General features: G+C 42.1%; 10 protein-coding genes across 10 annotated transcripts; 4 read left to right on the top strand and 6 right to left on the bottom strand.

The window, feature by feature from the left end:
• Window positions 1-346: 346 nt before the first annotated feature.
• Window positions 347-1,521, bottom strand: SS1G_05181 (hypothetical protein; the record flags this gene model as incomplete). Its single annotated transcript, XM_001593703.1, has 3 exons — window positions 347-394; window positions 614-1,342; window positions 1,420-1,521. 3 exons carry the CDS (start codon window positions 1,519-1,521, stop codon window positions 347-349), a joined length of 879 nt encoding a protein of 292 aa, XP_001593753.1.
• Window positions 1,522-2,090: 569 nt separating this feature from the next.
• Window positions 2,091-2,762, top strand: SS1G_05180 (predicted protein; the record flags this gene model as incomplete). The annotated part of the gene is made up of 2 exons (XM_001593702.1): window positions 2,091-2,179; window positions 2,642-2,762. 2 exons carry the CDS (start codon window positions 2,091-2,093, stop codon window positions 2,760-2,762), a joined length of 210 nt encoding a protein of 69 aa, XP_001593752.1.
• Window positions 2,763-3,023: 261 nt separating this feature from the next.
• SS1G_05179 (predicted protein) lies at window positions 3,024-3,745 on the bottom strand (the record flags this gene model as incomplete). Its single annotated transcript, XM_001593701.1, has 3 exons — window positions 3,024-3,155; window positions 3,241-3,378; window positions 3,545-3,745. 3 exons carry the CDS (start codon window positions 3,743-3,745, stop codon window positions 3,024-3,026), a joined length of 471 nt encoding a protein of 156 aa, XP_001593751.1.
• A 2,027-nt stretch (window positions 3,746-5,772) lies between these two features.
• On the bottom strand, window positions 5,773-6,516 carry SS1G_05178 (conserved hypothetical protein; the record flags this gene model as incomplete). Its single annotated transcript, XM_001593700.1, has 5 exons — window positions 5,773-5,781; window positions 5,831-5,875; window positions 5,931-6,056; window positions 6,107-6,433; window positions 6,514-6,516. The coding sequence occupies 5 exons, from the start codon at window positions 6,514-6,516 to the stop codon at window positions 5,773-5,775; spliced, it is 510 nt and encodes a 169-aa protein (XP_001593750.1).
• A 366-nt stretch (window positions 6,517-6,882) lies between these two features.
• On the top strand, window positions 6,883-8,648 carry SS1G_05177 (hypothetical protein; the record flags this gene model as incomplete). The annotated part of the gene is made up of 2 exons (XM_001593699.1): window positions 6,883-6,898; window positions 6,949-8,648. The coding sequence occupies 2 exons, from the start codon at window positions 6,883-6,885 to the stop codon at window positions 8,646-8,648; spliced, it is 1,716 nt and encodes a 571-aa protein (XP_001593749.1).
• An 853-nt stretch (window positions 8,649-9,501) lies between these two features.
• Window positions 9,502-10,603, top strand: SS1G_05176 (hypothetical protein; the record flags this gene model as incomplete). The annotated part of the gene is made up of 2 exons (XM_001593698.1): window positions 9,502-9,563; window positions 9,847-10,603. The coding sequence occupies 2 exons, from the start codon at window positions 9,502-9,504 to the stop codon at window positions 10,601-10,603; spliced, it is 819 nt and encodes a 272-aa protein (XP_001593748.1).
• A 2,998-nt stretch (window positions 10,604-13,601) lies between these two features.
• SS1G_05175 (hypothetical protein) lies at window positions 13,602-15,351 on the bottom strand (the record flags this gene model as incomplete). The annotated part of the gene is made up of 2 exons (XM_001593697.1): window positions 13,602-14,534; window positions 14,632-15,351. 2 exons carry the CDS (start codon window positions 15,349-15,351, stop codon window positions 13,602-13,604), a joined length of 1,653 nt encoding a protein of 550 aa, XP_001593747.1.
• A 4,171-nt stretch (window positions 15,352-19,522) lies between these two features.
• Window positions 19,523-19,889, bottom strand: SS1G_05174 (predicted protein; the record flags this gene model as incomplete). Its single annotated transcript, XM_001593696.1, has 2 exons — window positions 19,523-19,792; window positions 19,857-19,889. The coding sequence occupies 2 exons, from the start codon at window positions 19,887-19,889 to the stop codon at window positions 19,523-19,525; spliced, it is 303 nt and encodes a 100-aa protein (XP_001593746.1).
• A 946-nt stretch (window positions 19,890-20,835) lies between these two features.
• SS1G_05173 (predicted protein) lies at window positions 20,836-21,086 on the top strand (the record flags this gene model as incomplete). Its single annotated transcript, XM_001593695.1, has 2 exons — window positions 20,836-20,922; window positions 20,958-21,086. The coding sequence occupies 2 exons, from the start codon at window positions 20,836-20,838 to the stop codon at window positions 21,084-21,086; spliced, it is 216 nt and encodes a 71-aa protein (XP_001593745.1).
• Window positions 21,087-21,361: 275 nt separating this feature from the next.
• On the bottom strand, window positions 21,362-21,760 carry SS1G_05172 (predicted protein; the record flags this gene model as incomplete). The annotated part of the gene is made up of 2 exons (XM_001593694.1): window positions 21,362-21,381; window positions 21,685-21,760. The coding sequence occupies 2 exons, from the start codon at window positions 21,758-21,760 to the stop codon at window positions 21,362-21,364; spliced, it is 96 nt and encodes a 31-aa protein (XP_001593744.1).
• Between the last annotated feature and the right edge of the window lie 964 nt (window positions 21,761-22,724).

The following is a 22,724-nucleotide window of genomic DNA, read 5'->3' as shown; positions in this document are numbered from 1 at the left end:
TTATCGCGGAGAGCTCTGTGTATTAGTTGTGCATTGGAAGTTCCAGCAAGCTTTTTTGATATGTTGAATTATTTAAAAGCTTCTATATTAATAAGTAAGAAATCTTATTCTAGTATCAAATACAAAATCTAGAATATCTAACGCCTCCTTGAAGTGTCTGTAGGTTTGTCCTGGGTTTGCCTCAAAAGCCAAACCCTACAAAGATGGTATCGCCAATGAAACCTATAAGTCTATTAAAATACAACTTGCCATATCCTTCTACCCCGTCCTTTGCCCTCGCCTTATTCCAGCCATGTTACTTACTGGCAGGATTCACCAGTATCTCTCTATCGTACCTGAAAGCCTCTTATAACTTAGCTTTCTCCGAGTCATCCTGCTTGAGTCTCACAACGCCCTACACAATTCGTTAGCAACGAGACAAACAGTTAGTCCAAAGAATACAATATACCTCTTGAAAACAAGTAGCAATCAGCGTCCCATCCTGAGCAAACAGATGTTGTGTGACCACCCCCCTCCCTTCCCCAGACCATGGACTGGACATCTCGGCAAACATCCACTCATCCGCCCTAAACCTCCTAGGCTCATGGAAATATATTGTGTGGTCTAAACTAACTACCATTCCAATCTCCGGACTCCTCTTATCGTTGTTCAAATCATCTCCGAATCCTTCTGCTTCTTTCAGTTTCTTCACATACTTATCCTTCCACGTCTCTTCCGAGTTGTCCCCCTCCTTTCTCTTTCCTTCCTCACCAAATCTCCAGAGCTTGTGTATTCTACCAACAGTGCCAATGAAATAGCTGTCACTCATATAAGCCAAGGCATTCAAATGCGCCTGATGTCCACCCTCATCACTAATCCTTCCCCTCGCCTTGATCCACTGCCTCATTTTCTGTTCATGCGGCTTCCCAGACTCGGCATTCAAGACCTCAAGCCTCTGACTGATAAATGGGCTATCAATATTCATCTCCATTTGGAACAATTCGTCATCCTCCTTGGGTGGTCTAATATTCTTTGGAATTGGAACCGCATGATTGACCTTCTGTTTGCCTCCGCTATCCTCCCTCACAAAAGACATTGTAGTAGTGAATATACATTGCCCCTTTTGACGTGCTTGAACTGTGCGGGTAGCGAACGAACGACCTTCGCGGACATGTTCAACGTAGTACATGACTGGCAAAGCAGAGTTGCCAGCCAGGACAAAATAACAGTGCATGCTGTGTACGGTAAAGTTACGCGGGACGGTGCATTGTGCCGCTGCAAGACATTGTGCGATGATTGCTCCTCCGTATACACCTCGTGCATTAGGAGGGAGCCATAAGGGGTGAGCGTTTGTGAAGATGTCCTGGAGAGGGAGAGGGTTTGTTAGTCCATGACGACTGATCGACTACTGTGCGAGGATATGGGATACCAAATGCTTACCGGCCCAATCTGACTGAGTTCTCGAAGTTCTAATACATTCTCAATGGCAGATTTCGAAGGGTTGATAGGAGGAGGTGGGACAAGCGTCGGACGATTCGCCATTTTTCTCTTGTAGAAGTGTGTGATTTGGTTAAGAGGTGTCTAAGTGAAAGGTCTATTCTAATGAATGAGGTGGAATCTCGAATGGAAGAAGATTTAATAGAAGCATGTCCGGGATATAAAATATGAGACACAGTTATAGAGCTACTTAACAAACTTCACATCACGGATTGATTATTTCTTTGATAAGGAATTCGATTTGACCGAGGTTCATCATGAAGAGCGGGCCGACATGACCATGTCTCACATTTGCCGAAGTGACCCCTGAAGTAACCTGGAAAGAGACTCCTTGGGAATTTGGAACCTCATTGAAATAGCAAGTGGATTCGCTGTCCATCTCGAGAATGCATCTTTGGTGAACAGTCATGTTCGATAAACATTTGAATGGTTCTCCTTGGCGCCAGAATGCCGAGGTTTATGTTGCACAACATCGACCTCTAGACAGCAAACACTGAATTCCTTGAACACAAGAAAGTTGATGCGTAAAGCTTGCTACAATATTAGAAGGGCATAGTATGAAAGTTCGTACATAAATGTTGATCTCTGTATTGCTGTTGTACATTCTGAGTATAATGGGCATTGATGAATTACACAAGGATGAACATTTACCCGCTGAAGCTCAAATATCCAATGAACTGCCTTCTCAACTAGAAGATATCACGTAATGATCCTGCATTGAAACGCAAGGTCTGCCAATCTGCTTCCGATCTTTCCTTGCGCTTTCTTTGCGAAAAATGTTCCATGTACATGGCCAGAAGAAAATACCCTTATTATAATATTTATCCCCTACCGAAAGACTACACAGTCTTTTTCCTCGCAATCTCTATCATCCTTTCGATGCCTGCCTTCTCGTCCAACCATATTTGATATATGTGGTATAGATAGAATATACCAGTTAAGATCGAGTCATAAAAAGAAAGTATAAGATCTTACAACTCAAATTCAGACGATAGAGATCAGGAGAATGTGAGTGGTAAACTGGATGTTTAGTAATCATCCATATCCCATTTTGGCAGATTCACAAGGTCATTGACGTCCATAAACTGCAATTTGAGTGCCTTGTACTTTCCACACTGCTACTTCCAAACATTTCCTTAAGCCTTCTTGCAATTATTCTACACAGCTTGGTTGTCGAACAGAATGATGTCGTTGCCCGAATTGCCAAGCCACGTGTCATTGACCCTGCTCATACCCGGATGCCCGCGGATAGTTATGAAAGATACGCGGTGTGCGATCGTAGCTAGTATACGGAGTATGGCTCGCAATAAAGTGGCTCACCAGGCTCACCATAGACTCCCCCTGTGATCAGTGTTTACCCCTCGAGAGCGGGGAATAATTCGGAGAAATATCCATATCCACACTATCTGGAACATCACCATTGAAGAGCAGACTGTCCCTCTGGAGCGGAGATTTACCAGTAATTTCCCGAACCCCCCAGATACTCTATCCCAGGCCATAGACATAGCTATATTCTCTCCAGCACCAATTGCCAAATGCCATTGTATCTATCTTGACTGCACCACATTCCGATCGAAACCAACCTTCGGACACTCAATCATGATGGAATAATCCGATACAGCTACCACACGAGGATTAAGTGTACAGGAGTTATGAGTATCAAAGGCAAGTATGCGTGACTATAGGCAGATATGCAACAAGTTTGCGTGTTCCAAACGAGTTGCCATGAAACAGACTTTCGGATCGACCTGAATAAATTCTTACCAGGAGCGGCCTGGTGATATAAATCCCTAGATCATCTTGCGTAGCTCCAATGATAGCTCTCGCAGTTTTGAAATTGCTGTTGGCGGAGCTTTCATTCAGGTACACACCAAAGATAACTAGAAATTCTCGTTCAGTTCGCTACAATCTATATTTCCCTCAGCCAAATGTCGCAGGGCGGGAAGCTTCATGCGCAAATATATTAGTTTAGGGGTACATCAGATCCATTCTCGGTAATTTCTTGATCGTGACATGCAAAAAGCCGAGTCTTTCCATGCCTTGGGCGACGATCAAGTAATTCACATACGCTCTCGATGCGTGAGGCTGCATTCAAATTCAAAAAATCCAAATATTGGAGATAATCTGTGAAGCATAGATCTTTTAACGGAGGGCTTAGATCTACTAGAGAACCTTGCAAATTTCCAACTACTTTCATAACGTTGTGTCCTTCCAAAGCGTTTGGGTTATCGTAGAGGAAGCTTTGCAAGATATGGATCGATCCAAGCATCTTTTTCGCAAGGGTTTGCCGGAAATGTTAATATTTCTCAAGGACCTCAATTTTATCAACATGGCGACTGAAATGGTAAAGAAGAGCCATAGATATTGTTTCGAAGAGTGATTTCCTGCACTCCGCGGGGGTGGCCTTAGTGCAGCAATCCTTCGCAAGGCTATACAATCCAGAGAACCTATCTCTTTGATCAGTGCATATTGCCTCGCTATGATCCAGAAACAGATCTAGCAATGGGACTCGGTCTTCAATCTTCTGTCTCCTCTGGGACAGCCGACTGGGCACACTATTCCCAATGGCTTCCAGTGTTTGTAACAAGCTAAAGTGACCATTATCAACACCGCAAGCTAACGAAGCCCCGACGTATAAGTTTGAGTTTCATGGCCGCCTCTCATATAGTGTTTATTCGTCGAGACGTCCTATCTAGGCGCTCCCAATCAAAACTCAAAGATGAACAGTGAGGTTTGATTTTTGAAGCGAGGACTACCTCCTGTATAATGCACAGCCTTTGCTAATATAGCCTATGGCAGAAAAGAGAATTCCCTCCAAAATTTGACATATGCAACGGCTGTTTGCTCTAATATTAATCTTTGAAAGGTCATTCGCGGACGTTTCTAAGCTTCCCAAACTGTCGAGCAAGACGCCCCAGCAGTCTCTTCAGCTTTGCCCAACCACGGATTACTTCCCCGGTCTCCAGGAAAAATCTGACTCATAGGAGCAACTTAGCCATTACGCTCATTAAAATCCTCCTGATTGATGCAAAACAGCATCCGCCCATAGATGACGACGGCGACGCCGTAGTCGAAGAAAATCTAGTACGGTAAATAAATTGCCTTGTATGTAGTGAGCTCTTTGATCAATCGTAATTATTTTGTTCCCTGGTATATCGCGCTATGCATAAAACAATGCCTCATATTTGATATTGGTGAGTAGGGAAACATGGATGAATTCATTTTCCTGGCTATCAGAGCCAGGGCATGGAAAGACAAGGGGGCGGATCTCTTCTCTATCAATATCTAATAGCTCATACGATGGTATGCAGTCTCTGGGTTTATAGTGATGCAAATCTGTAGCAAACAGGAAATTTGAAGTCTCAATAGGAGGGGGAGTAAGAAGGAGAGGCGATGTGTAACCATTCACTGCCATCATGTGATAGGACTGCTTTTTCCGACCAGTAGTCGAAAGAGGTTTGGTTTGATCCATGAGTGTTTAACGCCTCATATATGGACGAACTAGGTTAGTTTTGATTCATTGATTGCCAATGGTAAGTTTGAGCAATGAGTGTCTAAATATGATTGTTCGATCATTTAGTTGAAGATCCAGAAAACATAATCGAAAATTTTGGTTACTATATCTTCAACATCACTAGTTAGATTTTGGACGTTAATAGCTTGATTCATAGCTGTGAGATTCCCAGAAAAGTCTGTGTTTGAGGGGGTTAAGTTATCCTTGCACATGCATCACTAGCGCAAGCCCGCCCAGATCACATGATCATCTTCAGGTGAGTGGCTCCAATGATTGCATCGATGTCAGGAGGACCATGGCGCTCAAATCTCAATGCAGGCACCATAGTGTTGTGCTCAAAAAAAGCTTATATAAATGTCAAGATCGTGACCGCGGTGGAATGTTAGCGATTTGAGTAGGTCTCGAAATTCCCAAAAGCTCGATGTACCGAACCTCTTTGAGTGCACAATACAGGTTCCCTTAGGAGTGATTCACATGGAGGACAGTCAGTCCGATCGGCCGAGGGGATTATAGAACAAGGGGAGTCACAGTCTCACACACAGAAGGGCCACATGAGATAAAGCACCCAAACTAGGATTATGCGTTCTCCGCTGTGCTAGCATACATTCGTTCACACCGGCATAACATAGGATATCGAATGCCATCCTAGAAACATCTTAGACGTGGGTTTTCTGACAGCCTGTTTATAGATCTTTTATTCTCCGAAACGCCCGATCAGGATACCACACCGCTGATCCCAAATATGCTACTAACAACATTGTATAATACTCCGAAGCCCAAGCTTAATCGAACTGGAGGCACAACATTAGCTGATGTTAGAAATATCCAAGGGATACTTACAGGTGTTAAAAACGATTCCGCAACGAATCTTGCGCGAGCATTCAACTATTTCCCCATGTTAGCGATAGAACCCCCATCAAAGAAAAAGTATAGAGCCCACAAATAGCTTCATCTCCGAGATTTCCTTATCGACTTCCTCCATAAACTGTATGATGAAATCCACCAGCTTATGCTTTAACATCTCCTCTGTATGGAAGTTCGTAATCAAAAACGAAATATCGTAGCCCTGGTTTTGTATCAGCCTCCTCTCCTCACATATCCAGGTTCAACACCCACCTTAACCGGCTTTCTCCTGAGAATAAAGAACGCTTCCGCTCTTTGGGTCAAGAATCTGGTAAATTTGTGTACAAGAATGTGCTCAATTTCGTCCGCTTGTTTGATCTTGATACTGATTCGGACACTGTTGATACTTGGTTCAATGAGGACTCTTTCGTTTTCATTTCGTGCGACAGTCAAGGGATTTAAGAGGACTTCCGGTGAAGTTTTAGCTTCAATCTCTGGCACATTGTGCCTTTCAGAGGTCTGCGATGCGAAGTTCGAGAGGCATAGAGCCGCTGTTAAGGAAGATCGTACGCATTGAAGGTAAGGTCGCAATGATTGAGACTATAACGATTCAATTAAGAATATATCAGCTAATTCTCGAAGGTACTAAAGCTATGATAAGAATCAGAATTGTTACATACCATCTTGTTGAAGTTTCTTGTCTCGAGTTTCTCCTTAAGATGGATGTCATTACCGACCGGTATGGAGTATCTTACAATCGTGTTGTCGATGCTTTGGTGGGGCTGGGGCGGTATCTAGCGGTTCAGGCATCCCACGCGCTACGTAAGGCGCGCTAAGAAGGAGTGAACAGTATCCGATTGTGTTTATCTATCGCTTTCCCAATTTTGTTTATAAAATACAACAACTTCATAGAGATCTTATTTTCAAAGCCAATATACAACCGAGCAGGGACGAGAAATTCTAATTCTAATCTCTGGTTTAACAAACCCTACCAAGCAACAAACACTACTCCCAGATATTAACTTTCAAGCAACCGCCCCGCCGCCACCATGGCAACCATACCTGGTAGCTATACTCTGTCCGCAAACGTTTTCGCAATCTAACAATTACTGTAGTTATTATCAAGCATCAGGGGAAGAAATATGATGTTGAGCTCGATCCTACATCTAACGGCGAAACGTTGAAATACCAGCTCTATTCCCTCACTGGTGTTGAGCCAGAACGTCAAAAGATTTTGGTCAAAGGTGGCCAACTTAAAGATGACACCGACCTCTCGAAGATTGGCGCGAAGCCAGGCCAGACGTTTATGATGATGGGAACACCTGCAGAAGGAGGAACATTCTCTAGACCGAAGGAAGCAATTAAATTTGTTGAGGACATGACCGAAGCAGAAGCTGCACAACAAGTAGGCGCAACGCCGGCTGGATTGCAGAACCTGGGAAATACCTGTTATCTCAACTCATCTTTGCAAACTCTCAGAGTAATTCCAGAATTGCAAGATTCGCTGCAGAAGTACACACCGGATGGGCAAAGTGGCTCTAATCTGCTCGGTGGATTTGGACTTGGATCTTTGGACTTGACAGCTTCGATGCGAGATTTATATAAGCAGATGTCAGAAACACAAGAAGGGTTCCCACCACTTATGTTCCTCAACGCTCTACGACAAGCGTTTCCACAATTTAATGAGAAAGCGAAGAATGGACATGGCTTCGCGCAACAAGATGCCGAAGAGGCTTGGACACAAATCCTTCAGGTACTACGATCAAAATTGAAGATTAACAATAAGGGTGGCATTCTTGGAGGATCTTCATCTGCGGAAGTCTCTTTTGTCGATAAATATATGGCTGGAGCATTCAAATCTGTCACAGAGTGTGATGAGCAAGCAGCGAAGGATGGAGGTGAACAACCGGTGAATGGAGAAGATGTTTTCTTAAAGCTGGATTGTCACATCAGTGGCGCAACCAATCATCTCCGAGATGGGATTGTTGCAGGATTGGAGGAGAAGATTGAAAAGAGATCCGAAGTCCTTGGTCGTGATGCAATTTACACCAAGAAATCGAAAATTTCACGCCTGCCTAAATATCTTACTGTTCATTTCGTCCGATTCTTCTGGAAACGCGAGGCTCAAAAGAAAGCAAAGATTATGCGCAAGGTCACATTCCCTGATGAACTGGACGTCGTTGAATTCTGTACAGATGAGCTCAAGCAAATGTTGATCCCGGTTAGAGACAAGGTTCGTGAGGTACGAAAGGAGGAGGAAGACATTGAACGTGCTCGCAAGCGTCAAAAGCGTCTCCATGATAAAGAAGAGGCTGACAAAAAAGCTGGCCTTGTTGACGAAGCACCTTCATCTTCATCAAACAAAGACGAGAAGAAGGAGATTAAATCCAAAGATGGCGATACTGAAATGGAGGAGGTTGTTTATAAGACCGATGCGGAGATCGATGCCGAAAAGGCTGCTGCAATCTTGGAAGCCAAGAAAGAGTTACATGCATTGATCAATCCTGAGCTTGCCAAGGATGATGGGGCTAACAAGTCTGGCCTTTACGAACTTCGTGGCATTGTTACCCATCAAGGTTCCAGTGCGGATAGTGGCCATTACACTTCATATGTGAAGAAGCAAGGACCACTTGATCCCAAGACAGGCGTACGTGGTGAGGAAGATGGAAAATGGTGGTGGTTCAATGATGACAAGGTATCCGAGGTTGAACCTGAGAAGATCGCTACTCTTGCTGGTGGTGGGGAATCTCATTCTGCGCTCATCTTGCTTTACAAGGCCATTCCTTTACCTACTGCTGAAGGTATCAACCAGTAAATTTCAGATGACTGTTTTGGAGACGAGGGTTTGCATAGATAGTGAGCGAAAATGTGTGCATTGTACGTGGTGCAAAAAAAGTAGCTATGAATGACGAGAGGTCACGATTATGAAATGAGATACAGGATTAGAATTTACAAACCTATTGAATCATGTTGTCTTTTCATCAGGTATTATACTATATTGTGCTATGCATCGATGAAAATTAGTAATCATTACGTTTGAAATGAGTATTGAGTAGCTAAAAGTCACATTCCTTCCCAGCCAAGCCTAGTTACACCAAACAGCATCAAGACCCCGCGCATTCTCCCCAATCTCTCCACACTCACAATTCAAAATATTTCCAATCAATCCCATCAGTAAATAGCCCACTCACCCATCTTCAAACTACCAAGAAAATAAATCTCCGAAATTTTCATAATCAAATCACCTCACGTTACCCTAAACTTGCTCACTCGGAGACATATCAAACCCCCTATTCCCTTCCATCCTGGCACGCACGCAAAAGTCCCCGAAAGCTATCCGACAAGCGAGAATCTTGATTCTTTGTTCTTTTTTATTGGTACGTAGTGGTGTTCCCCACTATTGGAAGGAATCTACGTACTTCGTACACCCCACTATTTTAACTACATTTCTTGGGTCATGGTGTTGTAGATATAAATATAAAGAACTTTCTTTCTTTTTTTCTTATCTATATCTTTTTCTTTTTCTATTGTGGTTTTGGATATTTGGAACTTTTTGTGATAACCTACATTGGTCTTTATTTATTATTTTTGTATCTTTTTCACTTGATTTGTGGTTATTTGTTCGAGATTGGTATTTCTCAATTACTGGGACCTAGGGATCATTGAAAATGTCGGATCATGATCATACGCATAATGGGGATGTGACGGAGAAGAATCGAACACATTGGGAGTATGTACTTTGATCTCGTTTTCTTCTTGCCTGGAGGTTTTGGGATGGAGATGTAGTGTGGTACTGGAGTGTGGTGTCTACGCATGCTGGCTTTATATCTTGAGGATTGAATACTTCTTGCTCTGACGAGTGTCAGAGATTGTGCTCTTGTCAAGAACTAGTGTTCAAGCAATTCAGAAGGTTTCCCCCTTCGTGGATCACGAACATCCAGCATCCTTCACCTCTCCCATCCCATCCCCCACCCCATCAATCCTCTCTCAAAATCCAAACTAACCCCACCCAGCACCCATGCCTCAACTTACGACACGCGTTTCCAAAAGACCATCGAGCAACTAATCTCCATAATCCAAGAACCACGTGTCCTATCATTCATCGGTGCTCCTTGGCAAACCGACTCCACACCTCAATCGCAAACGCTCAAACTCCTCGACTACGCATGCGGCACCGGTCTTATAACGCGTGCATTACTACCCTTCATCACCCGTTCTATTGGTATCGACCTCTCTTCTTCCATGGTAGAGCAATACAACCTTCGAGCATCTAATCAAGGACTTGACGCTTCGGAAATGTTTGCTTATCAGGGAAATTTGTTATCTTTAGATCCTGCTCCACAGTTAGAAGGAGAAGATCTGTATGATTTCGATATCGCAGTTGTGGGATTGGGATTTCATCATTTTGAAAATCCAGCGTTAGCAGCGAGGAAAATAGGAGAGAGATTAAAGAAGGGGGGCATTTTAGCAGTGGTCGATTTCGAAAGTCATGATGGTTTTGGGAATCCTCATTCTCATGATCATTCCCACGAAAACCCAAACCCATCTCAAGAACAATTAAATCCCGAAACCCAAAAGGCCCAAGAAACAGTAACCCATCATGGATTCTCCCAAGAGGAAATTCAGAAGATCTTCGAAGATGCGGGTGCAGGTATGGATTTTGGATATATGGTTTTGGGGAAGGGAATAGTGTTTCATGGAACGGGGGTAGAGGGACAGAAAAAGGATATGAAGAGGGCGGTTTTTATGGCGAGAGGAGTTAAATTGTGAGAACTTATCTGGAGGGGTGTAGCTTGAGAGAATGAAGAGGAGGGAGAAAGGCTATTTAAGGGCGATTAGAGTGAATGTTTGTGAGGACTTAGAAGCTAGATTGTGGATTATCATGGTTCTTGGAGGATAGATTGTGAGATTATTTTTCAGTTTTCAACAGGTTCTAGAATATATATGTCAGAATTCCTTTTCACTGTCTTTAAGCATGATTTCACACGCCTGCACCCATAGGATATATCAATATACAGATGTGAAAATTATATGAAGATTAGAAACTGATAGAAATCCCAACCTAGTAGATATTACATCACCAAAGAATCTCTAACCCCCTTCCTTTTCAATATAAACAGAACTTTTCTTCTGTATAATTATAATTATAATAATCATAATCAAGAATAAAGTATAGATGATACCACAATAACACCACATGAAGTATCACCCAACTGATACACACCAATAGTACCAAAAAATATCAATATTAGTCCTACCCCCTTTTCCCCTTCTCTTCCGTTCCCACTATTCCCAACCAACCTATCTCCTCTCAAACCCAACACAAAACCTTCCATTCCCGAGTATATCCAACCAGTGAGGATTGACCAATTACAAAAGAAGCTGATTATTCTTCAGCCCATACTCAAGCCGCACAGCGGAAAGGTACCAAGCCTAAGAATTTCAAATCTCGATAGATATATAATAAGTACTTTTTGAAAGATCCTATAACATAGAAATCAAACGCCATACCAATAATGAGAACCCGAAGACCACCATGAATGTAAAAGAGTATTAAACCAATAACTTCTCCCCATCCTTCCGCTCTGCCGAGGAGGAACCACAGTAGCTTTCTTTATAATTTCAAGACGTTAATAAGATCTTCCTTACCTTTTTGAGATGTTGATTTTGATACTCTGCCAGTATGGATAACTGTAAGACTGTATAATTATATTGTTAATTAGCCTGTATACGTAGTCAATAATAAAGATGATATCTTATAATGGTAAGGTTATATATATCACTTACGGATGGGTATTTTCACCTCTAGTATCCTATCGTTGCTCGGTAAATAGTATCTTTTAACTAACTAGCCTTTGTAATTTCTGCGCTATAGAAAGTATTGCCTTGAACATCGTATGCCGCTCATGCTTATCATACGCATACAAAGGCAAACCCGAGCGATGAAATTGCAGCGAATCTCGTGGAGTATGCTCTAACGATTTGGAGCTGGTGAGGGACAGAAGGTTCGCAATATCCTCATAATTGGCATTTCATAATGGTTCAAAGAAAATATGAGGTGATTATATACTCTATATTAACACTGTAATTATCACGGGTTCGATTTTCATGGTGATACTGATTCTGATTCCAAGAAATTGCTACGCTTCTCTTTGTATATTTCTGTGTAAGGGTATTTTTCGATCCGGAAAATTCTTTACAAGATGGTGAAGAGCTCTATGTCTATGGAATTTAGTGAGGATTGTTCTATTCTATACTTTATTATTGATTAAAGTTTCCCTATTTGATTGGATTGTAATATCCTAGCTGTGGGAAGGAAGAAGCAGTTGTAGAATATATTCATTATAATTATGTACTTATCAATCCCTCTTAGACTGCAAATTAGGTTTACTGATGTTAGCTACCTAGGTATTTGAAGTAATGAATGTTTCTAGGTATCTAGTAAAGGATAACTACATATCAGGTGGCATTCCCAAGCATATATATAGAGTAATCAATAAACTAATGAAATTCTTAATTCGTCTGCTGAGACTTGTTAAATACCCAGATGAAATGAATTACTCCCATACCCCTCGAACTAAATATACCATACTTGCATACTTCCCTAACTCTATACTTCTTAGAATTCACTCTACAATGAGTAGATTCTATCCTCCTATTATACACACCATTCTCCTACTACAGATTCTACCCTCTCACTATAGATTTTACTTCATCAATTCATTATTCTATATAGATTTTCTTCTTTTATTATAAACCCTATTATTCTCGTATTACAAATTCTACCTCTCACATCTATTAAAAATACCAAATCAATGATACCTAATCTTAATTAATAATTTTATACAAGATTCTAATACATAACAAACTTCAAGAATATAAAAAATTCAAGTTTTCAAAGTAATCTCATAATGATCAAAAGTTACTACCCCCGTGACTCATCACTTCACAAATTTAAAAACTCCCCAAAAAGACCAGTATCGAAAAAACTTTTTATTACAGAGTTTCTAGTCTAGACTAATGAATACACTGTTTTAGAAGTAAGGATTAAGTACATAATTGAAGGAGGAGATCATATCAATCCAAAAGAGTCCCGCCAAAGCCCCTATTTTCTCGATGATCTCCAACAGAGAAGAAAAGAAAAGAAAAGAAAAGAAAAGAAAAGAAAAGAAAAGAAAAGAAAAGAAAAGAAAAGAAAAGAAAAGAAAAGAAAAGAAAAGAAAAGAAAAGAAAAGAAAAGAAAAGAAAAGAAAAGAAAAGAAAAGAAAAGGAAACAAACAAACAAACAAACAAACATCATGAATGAATAGCAATGCCAGTGCCGCGAGGCAAGCCTATCCCTTTCTAAAGAATTTTTTTATGAAACATACAAACAACTCCAATCCTCGGCCCAGCCTGCCTTTTAGATAAATGTCCCCACTAATATGAGGTTCCTTGTTCATGCAATTCTTAATTTCGTATATAGACTGCAAGAGCCTTTGTCGTTTCGTATTGGATCCAATCCTGGGAGCTTAATTTTGTCGTTGCATACAATTATAGAGGAAAAGGAAAAGAAAAAGTAAAAATCAAAGTGAATTAAAAAAGGAAATTAGGGAGTATGAAAAGCCATCAATTTTGGCAAAAACTCCGGATCAAATGTACAACATCGATTGATCGGTCAGTTTCTGAATTACAATTGGCACGTTGAAAAACCAGTGTACAGAAAAGCTGATATGGACAAAGAAAAATTCGCTATACCCGAATCCATCTCGAATTCACAAGTGAATTCTTAAGGCTTCTTGAGTGTCCCTCCTGAACGTGTCATCCTTTCCAGCATAGTATGGTCAATGTTTCTTTGCCGTTCCCTAGATTCTTCATTGTCTTGTGCTATGACATTTGATATTGCCATTGGATGCGAGGATCTAGGACTAATGCTTGTTCGAAGAGGAGGCCCTTGGTGCAATTGAGAGGGCTCGGATCGGTGAGGGGATAATTGCATGGATGGATAATGACCATATGGGTTCTGGGATTGAAATGATGAAGCTGAACCATTTGGGGAAAGAGAGTTTCGTTGTCCTTCATATGGGTATAAAGCGGGCAATTGTCGGCTTTCTTCCGCGGGTCGGTGTACCATGGTGTTTTCTCCTTGCTGATATCCAAAATGTTGGCGGAGAGCTGGTGGCGAAAATGAGGAACGATATTCTTCACTTCGAAGGGCTGTCGAGAGTGATGGAATGTTTACTTCTCGTTGGCGTTCGGCGAATTGGTCTGGAAAAGATGGTGGTAATCTGGGATAGTGTTGCTCATCTGCTTCGCGCTTACGTTTCTGAGAACCCAATGAGTCCGTTGGAGAGGGCAAGGTAGTGGCATCCTGATTAGGTGGCGATCTGTTTAAAGGAGCCAAATGAAGTGGATGATGTGGTCGAGACATCCGTTGAGGAGACTGTGGTATGGACGGGTTGAACGTTGATTGTGGTAGGGCAAACATCTCATTCGATGTAGGAGGGGATCGCTCCAAAAATTCCCTTGGCATGGGTTGACCATGAGCACCATAAACCTGTTGATCCGGGCCAACAGCTCCACCTTTCGCTGCGTAAAGGGCCTGAAGTGGTACAAATGCCTGCGCTGAAGATACAGGAGTAAAAATGCAATCCTGTCTGAAGCGAATACAGTTACTACATTTTCCTGAGGAACCGTCTGCATTGAAACCCGTGCACCGAATCTGCTTATAATATTAGTACTGCCGATTGGTCTTGTTGTGAATCATGATTTTTGAACCAAGCAATTTTTTAGAGAGAATAAAAATGAATGAATCTCACCTTACGTCTTCTGCAGTATTTGCATGCAATTGCGGTCCTTTGTCTAGGAGCGCTCTGTCTGAAGGCCAATGGCTGCGGAGAAGGACGTGGCTCTTGCGTATAACCTCTACGATCATGATAATCATAGGGAGGAGGTGCATCGTAGGCAGTTGGGGGGGATCTGCCATGCTGAGAGGTAGCCATTGATTGTCCAGAATATTGCGGTCCATTGTTTGACTGGGTTGGATAGAGTTCTGTGTAGCCGTTGGATGGTTGGGTTCCTTGGATCCAACTACTTTGTTGGTGATACTCCATACTTGGCGATGTATGGAAACGCGTTCGATGGTATGGGTCAGATGGCTCCCTTCGATTATCAGCAGGATGCTGCGGTTCGTGGCTTGCACGATGGGACATGCGGTGAAGTGGAGCGCTTTGGCAGATATGATTCTCATATGGCGATCCATTACTTGATGAGGGGTGCGATGCCGAATTATCCCGAAGTGCGGGAGACGAGGGAGGATAAGATCTGGGGTTTGGTGCTATGATTGAATGGTCGGGAAGAACCCCTTGATATGCAGCTTGCTGCTGCTGGATCATAGCCGATGTAGTACCTGTGTGTGATAGACGTGGGCGCTCGAGAGCTGCAGAACTTGAAGAATAGTATGGTGTACTACTTGGGGAAGGTTGTATAGGCGGGTAATAGCCATAGTCCGGCCTATCACCTGGAGGGCGGTTATTCATTTTGGATAACGGTTAATGTAATTCTTGATGATGAATTGAAGGGGAGATGTCAAGAAAGTATATGGTAATGTCCTCTGAACAATTTAATCTAATTGATGCGACAGACCAGCTGCAAATTGTTGCTTGGTTGTAAAGAATTGAAGTCAATTAAGATTATTATGATTAAAAGGGGAAAGAAATTTGGCCGGTTGGCTGTTTGAGTGGTTGTGTAGTTCGGGAAGCAAAGTGGTTCAGAATAAAAAGAAGAGCAGGGGAGGACTCCTTGATATTTGTATTGATGTAGAGCGTACTGGATTTTCGAGTTGTCTTTAATGGCTAATGAGTAATGGCTAATAGCTGATGGCTGATGGCTGATGTCTGATTTCTGATAGTTGAAGAGGGAGCTAGTCTATGAAGGTCAGTGATCAATGAGCGGACTGTCAGATTACCTATTTTGAACTCACTTACTTTTTCAAGTACCTGGTAGTTATCTCAGTCGTGCGATAGTTTACCAAGGATACCAATGGGACTATCTCAATACCCGCAATACCTAAGATCGCTTAGGCTAGAAACTCTATCTTTAGTAATAGTATACGATCGGGAAGAACCTAGGTGACAACTTAAATAATCTAAATAATTTAAGCAAACTCCGATATCGAAAGATGTTGATTTAGTGCTTCATGGTACTTCCAAGGGGATAAAAAAGATATAGCGTTGTATTTAACTTGACCAACTATCAAGTAATATTCAGTTCTATACTCGAGTAAGAGTCGCTCTTCCAAGGATAATGAAGAGATACGGATATGTTATAGGTTAAACCTGGAACTAGAAATGGTAATTTGAAAATTCCTTCGAGTATGTTTTGTCCCTTTAATGTGGATTGACTCGTTCAAGGACTTTTGGTGCTGATGTCGGTTTGTTTTACCAGAACTTTTATGAACTGGGATCCTGAAATTTGATCTCCCTGTAATCAAGGGATTTACCGGTATTCGACGGTTTCTACTCTGAAAGGAGGGGTGTGCGGGGCTGGCTCGAACAGTGAGTGTACTTGCTGATGTCTGTGGCCCAGATTTCGCGTGGGAGGACCCGTGGGTGTATCACGTGTGCTTGCTGTTCTCCCGTCCAGCAAATGTGAATTTATGATTCTAACGCGTAGAATAATGATGATGATGATAATAATAATTATGAGGTGAGGTATACGAGGGACACAGAGCCAGAGTCGGATGAAACCCCTGTGCCGTGAATAAGAAGGTATGACTCGACTCAGTTAGGGTTGGAGAATCGATGATGATATATTTGTGTGGCAAAAGCAAAATATGATCGTGGGTGATGAATAATGACGCTGTGAATTTCAAGTTGCGCCTTGATGCAATTCAGAGGTAAATTTGATGGTGATCTGATGTTGGAACTGTGGTTCTTCAACTATTGGTGTGCACGCTACGGTGTTTGGTGTCCGGTGTTTAGTACTTGGCGCTTGGTGAAAGGCAAAGCTATGCTTGGAAGGAGCAAGCACTTGGAAGGGGCCAGCACAACTCAAAAACCAAACTGTCAGTCGCCGCTTTCACTGGTCAATTGATCACTATTGAGGGTATTGAGGAAGTTTAAAGTGCCTTGGATGCTTCCGCTGCGATCGTTTTGTAGAGAGCCCCACTATTAGAACTATGTAGATGTACTTTCAATAATCCCCGAGGAAGAATTTAATGACCTGCTTCGCAAGTCACATTCCAGCTTTTCAAAGATTGAGTAAGTTACTAGACTGAAACAGGCCTTAAAGACGGCTTTGAATCAGCTTGTTTCAATATCTTGCCTCCAGAGAAGTGTACTTTGTGAAATGAATTAACCCGATTCTAGCTTCGGCAGTTCAATGCAGCAGAAAATATACCCTAATATGGTGGGTGTATCGGTTGATTGTTTTTTTTTAATATTATGGATACCAAGACTTTGGTGGAGATGGTGCCTTGCTAGATGGTGCGTGATTGATGTGTTCCTAGGTTGAACTAGCTATCCGAAGGAGACTTGGCTAGTTTCTGTAATGCTAAAGTGGATTATAGACTATCGCGCTTGCTTGCACTTCCTTGCTTTCCAAATCCCTCGACTTTATGTCGACGGGTTGTTATGTGAGCAGTATTCAAAGGGCCTAGACGAAACTTTCGGTTTGACAATTGAGTTCCGGACGTCCTGAGTCAAAAGCTAACATCGACACGATAACACGAATCCGGATGGGGAAAGGCCGATCTCCTAGTGCTGCTGCTTAGTAAAGGACGGGTCTGTTGAGTTATGTAGAAATGATGAAAGTTATCGGTACTGCAACCCACTGCACAAGGCATGTAAAAGAGAGATGCTAAGTAGTTATCGTTGGCAGAAAACATATCGGATGGGGACACTTGGTTGTGACAATTTAGAGTTTTGGAGCTTTTGATGCGCCGGAAATTACTAATATGCGACAAAAGTGATGAGCCAACACCTTCTCAAAACCATCATATGATGCGTCATGAAATTGGAAAAGAACGCAACTGGTTTTGAGTATGCTGTATTCAAACTAGCTCGGCTCAAAAGATAGTTTACGTTTATTGAAAATGAACGATACACGTGTGAAGTAAAAAAAAAAGATAGCGGAGCTGTGGAATGATTGACTTCAGTCTAGTAGCTAGATTCGGATAAGACAAAACTAGGTAGTTCCCTAAGGCAGAATGGGAGTATTTGTAAAGGGATTGAGAGGAAGACTAGGGGGAAGAACTGGTGATTTAGTGTAAAAAAAATTACGGCCACTTCCTTGAAATGGTAGATAAAGTAAAAGGGAGGAATGGTAGTACCATATATGATTGGGTAGGGACTATAAGTGTGAACCGTGGAAATGTGTGAAAAATAAATCTAGAGCAAGATTCCGAGAAAGACAAATTGATGATCGACGATAATGCTGCTCGAGAGGTCCGGGAAAAAGTTCAATATCGAAAGGTGTTCTTACAAATTTGGGGGAATATCCAAGGAAGCCTTGTCTTGCCTACTTCCTTTCCCTTTCCTTCCAACCTTCTTCCTTAGTTTACTTGGTGTGAAATAAATTATCCTCCACACGCTCCAATTAGATACCAAAGCAACCAATATCGATGCCGCTGCGGTGCCAGTCTGCTGCACCCTTTCTTTGTAGTTCCTTGCCGTGTTGTCTGGTCTTCCTTGCCTTGCCTTGCCTTGCCGTCCAGTCAGCAAAGCCTCAATCTCGAGGTAAGCAATGGAGCCTCAGATAAATTCCTCCTGTGCCGAGGTGAATTCCAAAAACGTATCAAACAAGGTGGTAGTCCGTCTTAAAGTTCAATCCAAGGTTCCGAAAATTCAAATCTGGGGTATTATTGCGTGGCTTTTATCGTCGTCCTCGTAAGTGAATGTTTTTGTTGTAAGAAGATTATCGCAAGCGCAAAAACAAACAACCACCGAAATTGCTCAATTCCACTTTAAGAGAAATGAAATATGTTCCTATTTGATGCAATGGGCGAGAAAGACTGTTAAAACGCTATCATTTGTTGTGTTCTTTTCCTGTTGCGCTGTCCTTCAGGCTGTGCGGTGTGGTTTGTTTAGCCCTCGGCTTTAAATAACAATATCGATAGGGCGATGTTGCGATACACAGCTCCAAGCCAAGTTACATATTTTTGAACTCGGGACTTTCCAGTAATAAGTTCACTTCCTTCAGGCGGCGACCAATCCTAATGGGTCTCAGATTAACCTGTGGATGGATTGATGGGTAGTAAGAAACTAGGATCATTAAAAGAGTTCAGGGAGGGGCGGAAAAGGGAGTGAGAAAGGCATGGATGGGATGGTCCCGGATAGTATGTGGATTGCTCGGGGAAACGTGGGAATGGAGAAAGGATGATTTAGTAAAGTGGATATACAACCTGTTCTTAGAATCGGCCTGTTGCAAATCGGTTGTTCTTAGAATCGGTGGTTATAGAGATCTTGCAATGTTGATGCAGTTATTGGCAATTGATTCTTGACTGAGAGACGGGAACACCGTTTTTGTCAAATCAAATCTCCGAACCAAACCTCGTTTCTTTCCTTCTTATTCGCGTTTCCCTTCCCAAACAGCCCATACCTTGGACGCATTTTTCATTCTTTTACTTTGATTTTTAATTTTTCGGGGGTTATTTGGTTGAAAGAATTCGTTGGAAAAATGGTGGCTGATTTTACTTGCTTGTTGGTTTTGCTAGCACACGACCCAAACTGATGACCCTGGTAGCATGACGGCTTGATATCCTTGAAGAGATTTCGGAATACCCTTGGATCGAACCAATAACCCTGTCAATAAGGCGTTTCTTCCACCTGCACTGCTGGGGTACTGGAAAAGTTGGAGATGCAAGGGTATATTGAAGGCGTACCCGCTGAAGCATCCGCAGCAACACGAACTCAGCCTTTTAGCTCGATCTTTGTGGCAAGCAAACCAGCGTGTACGACTCGGTAGAATCGACCGAACGTTCTTTTCACAACGTTGGAGTTAGTTTGACAGAACGGGATGGAGCGTGGCGTGGGTGCGATCAAACCATGTACAAGGGTTTGAACACCGCGTAAACCATTGAGAATATATTTGATTGGGTGAGAGGAGGGAAGTTGTGCGAAAGGGAATACATTCCGGACTAACACTTTTTTTATAGGTCATCACACTGATTGGAGAAAAACCAGAAATTTGCCTTTGAGTCGAAAAGAATAGGTGTGCATATCTTCGGTTAAAATGGTATGATGGCATTTTCTAGGGACTGCATCATTCTCTCCACAAATTCATGCTTCACAATATTCCTATTATTTCCTGCAGCGACCAGGTCCCAGCCCACATGCCTCGAGGGAACGGGAGCCAAGGGCCGTTTTCAACGTCTAGACACGCGCGCGCCCTCATTTGGTCTAAGTCTAGACTTACGCGCTTCCAGGCCTCGTGGTTAAAGGGAAAATTCTCATCTTAATTAGATTATCTTCGAAGCGCTGATGAAAATTCCAACAATTAAAAACGTGGCATTCTCCTTTGCTATTGAAACACAACATAATTAGTCTATGGCTACAACAGACGAGATCGTTACCACCAAGCAGCAAGATCATGCCACACTGCCACCATTCCCACATTCCCGTTGTCAAACTGGACGGGCCGTCCAGTTCGTACATCTGCAGGATTATTATTGCATGCTCTGTACTCGTGACGAATAATACACTGCCTAGGGTTTTATTTATCTGATGTCATTTTTTGAGCCTTAATCTACTCTATATTGTTATCCTCCCACTTTACCTTCACCTATATGACTTGACACCCTCGTAACTTCTAACCTTCCCGTGAATATGTATTAAAATGAAGATGTAACAATACTTATACAGAAGCCTACAGTAGTTTCTGACTTAAGCTCATGCAGACGAAAGATCGCCTATTGCGGGAAGACGGGAATCCCGTATTTTAGCTTACCGTACGCGAGATGAAGGGGTCCTATCCAAATTCCAACGTCCAAATAAATAAGAGGGCTCCTCATGTAATCCTCCGAAATGAAAAAAGAAAATAAAACGAAGAGGGAAAGTAGAGTAATCAAGAACGAGAAGAAAGGTGTCCGACATTATTCGTATTTCGAGTATGTGTGTGATTGGAATAAATGAATCCCTCAAATTAGGCTGTGCTTAAGGTTTCATCGACAGAGAAAATCGAAGATCAACATTGTGCCAACAAAACAACATGGACAGACAACAAATATCGGGGGGTGAGCTTACCATTCCATTACTATGTAGGGACCCCATTGTAGTGTAACGATCAATTAAAATTATGGTGGTGTGGTCAATGTGTGTGGTAGAAAAAGACTCTTTTCAGCCCCGGGTCGGCTTCCTACGTATGGAACGACCCGAGATGTGATCACCCAAACCCCTGGTTCATGGGATTTTTGAATCAGATTCTTATGGAAAAAAATAGCCGCTGTTGACGATGAAAAGAGAAAAGGGGAAAATGGAAAATATTTTGTTTCTTCTATTTGTTCCTCGAAAATTCTAAAGATATTCCAAGCGAGATCTCTCAATTGTTCTATCAAGCATTCCTGGATGTGACTGAGACAATTATTAGTGTTTCCACTGGGAATGTTTATTGTGGTTTTATTTTATTTTAAATATAGGTCGGCGAAGTTAAACATATTAATTACATGAATTTTGTGGGAATAACACATGGTAAATGATTTATTTTGGAAATTTAATGCGGAGAAAAAAACCCATTCTCTTGAGAGGCCTGAATTGATCCACTCAGGTAACAACATCAGACGAGAGCTTGAATATTACTAAAGCCACATAATCAACGCATTGTCAGCCAAAAACATGATGACACAGTAATGCCAAGTTGTGAGCATTCGGGCTGACCTTCTTGGAGCATACCGGCAACAACGGAAAGCAAAAGTCGGCTCAACCCCCGAATAGGCCAAGGGTGACCATACATTCGGGACACTAGCAACGAAGGAACAATGGGAAATCCTTGAAACTTGCCGAAAAATATGTGGTGTCCATTCTTCATCAATCTCCACATCTGATGACTTCCCTCCTTCCTGATATTCCACCTGTCCAATTACGACATAGAGACCACGATGATTACCTTATCTCTGTTCCGTACTAGGGGGCTGCGCTGCCACAGTACCACTCCTACCAGCATCTATCAAGTCATCAACAAACCAAAAATCTATCATTGTGATTCATCCTGTGCCTCTCGCACGAGGCACCCCACTATCGACAACGCATCTTGCATTGACCATCAAAGCGCTTTTTTTATTCTTGTCGTTCTTGATTCTTGACTGCGTACTCTTCTGACCCCCTCTTACCCCATCTATTAGTACTCATTGGCTTGACCGCTTCACCGCTAACTACATCTGAAGGTCACATTACTTTCTGTTCATGCGGGCACCCGCTAGTCTTGTTTCTAAAACTGCAAATATGGTGCATTCCCGCCCGCGAAAGCGGCGCGGAACGAGGACACCCCTCACATTGCATACTCACATGGATCATGCTAGTGTTTGCAGGCCACGAATAAAAAAAATCGATTATTTGTTATGGATCAATTATGTTTTTTTTACGAGGATAATGTGCGAAAAAAATGTCAGACTAAGCTGTGCCGTTCCTGCACTTATTGATGATTGCGGTTTTCTCTTCATCCAGCCATATAAGTTTCCTACAATGAAAGGTAATTTTGCCTATATGTACGGAGGTTATGCAAGAAGGTCGATGATTCACGCCCTTACTCCCACACCTTTTGCTACGAAGCTTGAGGTTTGCTGGATAAATGATGTAGCAGATCTACCTAGTCTAGCTCTATCCTCACATATCGTCCTTTATCATGAAACTAAGGGAAAAAATACTCATTAATTAGAGGTTTTGGGTCTCTGAAAGCATGCTCAGAAACAAAACAGATT

Source organism: Sclerotinia sclerotiorum, genomic scaffold (genome assembly GCF_000146945.2).
Source record: "Sclerotinia sclerotiorum 1980 UF-70 scaffold_6 genomic scaffold, whole genome shotgun sequence".
NCBI lineage: Eukaryota > Fungi > Ascomycota > Leotiomycetes > Helotiales > Sclerotiniaceae > Sclerotinia > Sclerotinia sclerotiorum.
This window is presented reverse-complemented; position numbering and strand designations above follow the sequence as displayed.